Source organism: Miscanthus floridulus, chromosome 11 (genome assembly GCF_019320115.1).
Source record: "Miscanthus floridulus cultivar M001 chromosome 11, ASM1932011v1, whole genome shotgun sequence".
In the NCBI taxonomy this organism is placed as follows: domain Eukaryota; kingdom Viridiplantae; phylum Streptophyta; class Magnoliopsida; order Poales; family Poaceae; genus Miscanthus; species Miscanthus floridulus.
Genome location: NC_089590.1, coordinates 84,428,447 through 84,435,268, shown reverse-complemented (window position 1 = coordinate 84,435,268; position 6,822 = coordinate 84,428,447). Strand labels below are relative to the sequence as shown.

At 51.0% G+C, this 6,822-nt stretch overlaps 1 protein-coding gene across 1 annotated transcript; it reads right to left on the bottom strand.

Annotated features, from left to right (window-relative positions):
* Positions 1–2,066: 2,066 nt before the first annotated feature.
* LOC136490871 (heavy metal-associated isoprenylated plant protein 35-like) lies at positions 2,067–3,269 on the bottom strand. The gene is made up of 3 exons (XM_066487071.1): positions 3,162–3,269; positions 2,968–3,043; positions 2,067–2,830 (listed from the first exon to the last, which is right to left on the bottom strand). Exons 1-3 carry the CDS (start codon positions 3,183–3,185, stop codon positions 2,154–2,156), a joined length of 777 nt encoding a protein of 258 aa, XP_066343168.1. The 5' UTR covers positions 3,186–3,269; the 3' UTR covers positions 2,067–2,153.
* Between the last annotated feature and the right edge of the window lie 3,553 nt (positions 3,270–6,822).

Sequence of the window (6,822 nt, the reverse complement as noted above, 5' to 3'; positions counted from 1 at the left end):
AGGCGACGACGGGTGCTTCTTCCCGCACGCGGTGGTAGCAACGACGACAAGGAACCGGGCAGGTCCTCTCCTCGCCGACCTTTGTTCTAGGGTTAGGGTTTCTGTTTCGTGTTGAGGTTCAATCCGATTCACAAGTCGAATCCCCTCCTACATTCTTCTACTCGGTTTTCTACCCCGATAATGTAGATCTACACCTAGTTAGACGACTGATACCATTGATAGAAATTATAGGATCCACTAGCCATAGATCTAGCATATATACTGACATTTGGAATAAATAGCAAGCCCTAGAACATGAACTAGTACATGATTTAGAGATAGAGGGAGATAGGTTTGGAGATGCAAACCGTCGGGCTTCGAGGAAGAGCAGGAAGCCATGCCGTCGGTGCAGTGTTCCAGCGGCGGTGTTGAACGGCGCGGTGGAGGCGCTGTCACAGAGGTGGCGGTGCAAAGGCGGCGGTGAAGCCGGTGGCTGTACTTTCCGTCGCTGGCAGCACCCCCTCTCTAGATCGGCTAGGGTTAGGAGTGTAGGTGGGGTTTCTGGCGACGCAGGTGAACCTCGTGCCTTGTGTCCCGATCCCCACCTCCCTTTTTATGGTGCTGTGCGACGGGGTCCACCAACCATAGTTAGGGTTAGGCGCCCCTAATTAGGGCGCAGATCAAGGCCCAATTAGCCGTTGGGCCAACTGGTGGAATCAATCTAACATATAAATATATAGGTTGATATAGATATCTTATCTAGAAAGCAATATCAAGAACCTTAACCATTGATATTTTTAGAATACTTTTACATAACGCAAACATATATATAAAATAAACAAATGCATATACTTCCTCTGTCCCAAATTATAAGTCATTTTAATTTTCTTTGAGAGTCAAATCATCTCAAATTGGATCAAACAGATATAATAAAATAATAATATTTATGGTATCAAATAAGTATCATTAGATTGTTGATTAATTATATTTTCATAGTATACCTATTTCATGTCATAAGTCTTTGCAATTTTTTCTATAATTTTGGTTAAACTTGAAATATTTTGATTCTTCAAAAAAGAAATTAGAATGATTTATAATTTCGAACGGAAGGAGTGCTTGTCTAAAAAACCAATTACAATGTTTCATGGCATCAAGTCTATTAACGAAGTTTTATACTCTCTCCGTTCTCCATTACAAGTCGGTTACTTTTTTATACATCGATTTTGCTATGCATTTATCGGTACCTCTGACATCGGGGACGCGCATGTTGGATGCAGAGCGAGCACTAATCACTCTCTGCCTTGGTGGAGATGCATGTGTAATTACGCTTATTTCGCAAATGTGCGGTCCAGTTCAATCTGCCTCTCACCATCGCCTTTAGTTATTCCCTTTGTTGAACGAACAAACGCGGGTCAAGACCAAAGCAAAGCAGCGTCGATCGAACCTTCGAACCCTCTCTTCTTCTCCCTCTCAGGCTCTCACAAGCCACAAGCTCTATCGGCTCCGCAACGGGAGGTCCGGTACGGTGGTCGGTCCAGTCAGCCATGGAATCGGCGACGGCGACCATCCGCCAAGCAGCGAGCGGGCCACGGAATCCAGCAAAGCAAAGCAGCCTACCTACCCCGAGCGCGGAGCCGGGGGGCGCCCGCCGTCTCCCTGAGCGCCGAGATGCCATTGCCGAATCGAAAAAAGCCTCGGCTGGGCCGCGGTCGCACTTTTCTCCACTCGTGCTGTTGTTGTTGGTGTCCTTGCGTACTCGCGGGGACGCGCGAATCGCCCGGCCGGCGCCCGCACGCGATGGGACGCCGCCGAGCACAGTGCCGGAACCGCGCAACAGGTCCCCCGACGACAGCAACACCATTCCGTCCTTTCGATTAGTTAACGCTTGACAGAACGGGCCCCCGGGGGGAACAACGAGCACTCTCCATCATGGCTTTCTTTGATTCTTTCTTGCATTGGTCACACTGTGCACGCGCGCGGGGGTTGGGGGGGGGGGGGGGGGGGGGGGGGGAGGGGGGCGGGAGGGGATGTGGGCAGATGGCATCGCCATCGATGCGATCTGCCCGGGAAAACGACATGGCAATATGGCATGGCCGCATGGCGCTGCGGCGGGCGCGAACGGCGCGTGGTGTGGTGGGCTGGCGGCGGAGTTGGTCCGTCCGTTCGTTCGCGGCTCACATGACGCTGCAGCCGACCGTGTTGTCGTCGTTGAAGTAGTCCTCGTCGAAGCGGGACGGCTGCGGGTGCCGCTGGGCGGGCGGCGCCATCGGCATCATCATCGGCGGCGGGGGAGGGGGCATGCCGTAGTAGCCGTAGTACGGCACCACCATCGCCGGCTCCGCGCGGTGGTAGTGCGCCTGCGGCGCCTGCGCGTTGTGGTGATCGGGCGCCACCGCCAAGGGCTTGGCGCCGAATAATCCGTCGGCGTCGCCGCCTTCCTCGCCGCTCCAGCCGGCGGCGGCGGCGTCCTTGGACGATGGCGTCTTCTTCTCCCCCCTGCCGTGGTCGCCATTGTCGCCCTCGGGCATGGCGCGCGCGGCGGCCTCGCGCGCGCACTTCTTGCACCCCTCATGCTTGCTCGGCGCCGCCTTAGCCGCCGCCTTGTCACCGCTGTCGTCCTTGCCCTTGCACTTCTCCTCCGCCGCCTGCGCCGGCGCCGCCCTGTCTCCGTCATTCCTGCCGCCGCTGACGTCGCGCTGCTTCTTGCCCTGTTCAGAAGCCGCCGGCGCCGGAGGCAGCAGCTCGGCGATCTTGCCGACCTTGGCCAGCTTCTTCACCAGGACCTTGACGTCCACGTCGCCGACGACGGTCACCCTATCGTGCGACGGCTGGATCTCCGTCCTCAGCACGCCTGCACGCCCATTGACGCACCGCACACACGTACGTCAGCACCAGGCTTTGTTTCAGCGGAAGAACAGAGCAGCACAGCCCCAAACGCGACAGAGACACTTGAAATCTTGGGCAGAGAAGAAGAGGAGCGATCGTGACCTTTGAGGCTCATCGCCTTCATCACCTTCCTCCTGCAGCCGTCGCAGCAGCTCACGTTCACCTTCAGGTCAATCCTCTGCACGCCACACCACCACGGAGCCATGTCAGTCCGAGTCAATGGCAGCAGGAAATACGAGCATTAACGAGTCAAAGCATGCAAGCGCCGGCCGAGCAAGCTAAGCTTCGGTAGGTACCTTGAGCTCTTCTTCCCTAGCCATGGCGATGATGACTACGGCACTGGAGCTCGCCGGAGAGACTGGCTGCGTGGGAGCTGAGCTGCTGCTGCTGACCAGACCAGCTGACTGCTGCTGCTAAGTGTTGATGACGCCCTTCGCCGTTGCTGCGGTGCATTTTATACACGGCCACATAGGCAGCTTTATTAGCAACTCATGGACCATTAGATACCCCCAAACGTCCACGGTCCGTTGCTCGATTCCGAGCTGTATTTACTTGCGTTATTTTAATCGCCCTAGCTCCAGGGAGAAGAGGTATATACCGGGACAACTCAAGCTCGTGTACTTGCAGACTTGCAGTTGCAGCCGCTCACTCCCCCCCTCCCTCTCTTTCTATGCTTGCGCCAGCATCATGGACTCGTAGGCTGTTATGTGATGACATGTTCTTTGGCCAGCTCTAGTAACAATGATATACAGCCAGAACAGTATTTTTCAGCCAAGTTTTAGCCAGCCGAACGGCTCGCTGAAACTTGGCTGAATCTGGCTAAAAAATACTGTTCTGGCTGAATTGTTGTGAGAGAAAAATATTGTTCCAGCTGAAAAAAAAGGCAAATAAGCCAGTTTTAAGGTAAGCCGAAGGGAGCGAATGTTCTTTCCTGAATCCGTACATGCTCTTCTCAAATTAATGAGAATAATATAAAATTTGCACCGCTTCTGAAAGTAGTTAGTTGCAAGTGCTCTAGGATCTCTGCAGTTACTGTTGCTCATGATAGTGCAGTGCTCTGTTTCTCACCATCCAAATCATATACAGCTGAAAACGTTACATGCATCATATCTTCTCGAATCATATACAGCTGAAAACTTGTCATGTTATTAACCGGAGAACATAAAACTAAAGTGCCCATACGCATATTCAAAATTAACCGCACGCTGCAATTACACAGACAATTAACACAAAATACCCTTATACCTGCTTCCTCTATTCCCATTATCGCCATTGCAAAAATCTGTAGTATATTGTATCTTTGTAACTGACCAAATAAAATAGCGTAATCAACTTCCTCACATACAAGCAAAGGTCTTTGAGACAAAAACTGAAGGCAAGAACTTTTTAGCTGTAATTAAAAACAGTAAGAAGTCAATCCAGCATCATTGACCTACGAAACAAACTAGAGCCTCACGTTTCAACCACACGAGGAAAAAAACAAAGAAAAGAAAACGTGTGAAAGGCCTTCTCTTGTGGAACAACTGCAACAAACATAGGGCGTGTGAACCTGCATGGCAAGCGGCAAGCCTCAAACTGGCCAACAATACGACTTGTGCTCTCGAGCTTTTGGAGTCAATGCTGATACTGTCTATGCAAGTCATCCAAGGGACAAGAAGGAAGCTATCAGCAATGGCCATTAATGTAGCTGAAGCTTCTCCATGTTTATGCTCTGCAAAAAAACATTACAGGCAGCTTATCGCCGGCAGGAGGTAAGCTTGCGCCAGAGCAAGGATGTCACGCCCGCATAGGGCTTGTTTGCATGCTGTCCTGGAAAACATACCTGATTCAAATTCAGCTGGTTCGGCTGATACACAAGACTATTGTGTACTAGTTTTGTTCCGGCTGGTTTTAGCAGATTTAATAATGTTCTGTGAGAGAGAATAAGCTGAAACAAATTGAGACAAGCCGAGCCGAACACGCATCTGGTTAGATCAAGCTGCCTGGCCAGGCAACAACCATTACCAAACACCACCTAAGTCAATGAAGAGTGTGACAATGGAAGTCCATGCAATGCTAACAGTACAAAGAATGAACGAAATCAACTACAGCCAATAGTAGAATAAAAATTATGCGATTAACTTAATTGAGGATTACATATGAGAAATTGTGAACTCAAATTCTAATTGTAGGTCTTCTCGATATTTGCATATTAATTGTAATTTATATGATAAACCATAAGGATATCGGAACGACTAGTGCCCGGACGTCCGGTGCAAGGCCTGCATCCGGACGCCGCTCCACATGCCCCACGCCTACGCTCCGTTTCTGTCGACAGAATATCGCCGGCAGTCCTCCGAGGGGTATCCCACGAAGGTAGATTGATCGGTAGAGGAGCGCGAGATCAAGAACAAGAAAGCAACAGAGACACACGAGTTAGACAGGTTCAGGCCGTCAGTACGACGTAATACCCTACTCCTGTGGTCTGTTGATTTGTATTAGCTATCGTATGATATGCCGTGATTTTAGAGGGGGTCCTGCCCGCCTTATATAGTCCGGGAGGCATGGTTACAAGTCGGTTAGATCTGAGAGATAACAGAAAAATAATAACTGATTACAGGAATCTTGTGATCATACATATCCTAACAGATCTCGTAGTATCTTCAGGATATCTTCCCGATGTCTTGCGGAAGGCGCCGAGCAGAGTCGTACCTCGCAAGGCTTCTTCTTGTGGGCTGGGCCACCCCTAGGGGCGCAGCCCATGTGGTCTACCATGGGTATCCGGGGTTGTACCCCCACAGCTAGTCCCCGAGCGCATTGTACCCGTTGTGCAACACCGTCTTGAGCTTGTCCGAGCAGGTGCGAACCAAAGCTGAGCAGTCCAACTCATGGTCCGACCACCGTGATGAGTCACCGAGCAGCTGTGAGTAGTTGGCGAGCAGCGTGCATCATAGCCGAGCAGCGTGGACCATCGCCGAGCAGCATGCCCCAAGCACGGATTGCCATAAGGGTGTAAGGAGCTCAAGTCTAGAATTAAAAATTTCCTCTTAGTAGACCAAGTGTGCCCATTTAGAGTCTGACCACGAGGAAAGGAGATAATCTTCTTTGGTTTCCAGAGTAACGGAGTCTTCCAGAAAAATCAAGCACATTCACCGCAAGGTGAAGTGTGCCCACTTAGTCCCCGAGCCTGACAGTAGATGGCATAGTCATATGGTGCTAGGGTCCAAAGTAGAAGAAATAACAGACGACCAGCTGAGCAGTTAGCCAGTCCCCCGACGTAGCTCCGAAACAAGACAAAACACATTCACCACAAGGTGAAGTGTGCCCACTTAGTCCCCGAGCCTGACAGTAGGTGACGTAGTTACGTGGTGCCAAGGTCCAAAGTAGAAGAAATAACAGACGACCAGCTGAGCAGTCAGCCAGTCCCCGGGCGTAGCTCCGAAACAAGACGAAATACATTCACCGCAAGGTGAAGTGTGCCCACTTAGTCCCCAAGCCTGATAGTAGGTGACGTAGTCACGTGGTGCCAGGGTCTAAAGTAGAAGAAATAACAGACGACCAGCCGAGCAGTCAGCCAGTCCCCGAGCCGCAAGCAGATATACTGGAGAAATCAAACTGTGGCGAAAAAATCAGAGTAACGGCTGTACAGTAACGGTTACTGAGCCTCGATAAATTGCGGAGAAATCGGCGGTTATTCGGCGAGTAACAACAAACAGCAGCAATAAATGAATGATGTGGGCTTGGTTGCGTGAAAGCCTAGGTTGCGGCCCATTAAACCGTGTTGGAGAATTCGGAGCAGCGCAGATCGTGGGATCGGTTTCCCAAAAACCCTCGGATGCAAAAAAAGGGTGGGGAAAGTGCTTTATAACTGTGCTGCCACAGTCCCCACTCCCACCCTTGCCACTTTGTCTTTCTCCAATACTCCCGCATTTCTAGATTCACAGACACATCTGCCTCCGTCGCCAAACCCTAATCGGA

What these genes read in the sequence shown, in the direction of transcription:
- LOC136490871 (XM_066487071.1), bottom strand. Translation starts at nt 3,185, where the DNA reads ATGGCTAGGGAAGAAGAGCTCAAG. An exon ending in CTAGGGAAGAAGAGCTCAAG is followed by an intron (nt 3,044 to 3,161) that starts GTACCTACCGAA and finishes TGTGGCGTGCAG; the next exon opens with AGGATTGACCTGAAGGTGAA. An exon ending in GAAGGCGATGAGCCTCAAAG is followed by an intron (nt 2,831 to 2,967) that starts GTCACGATCGCT and finishes ATGGGCGTGCAG; the next exon opens with GCGTGCTGAGGACGGAGATC.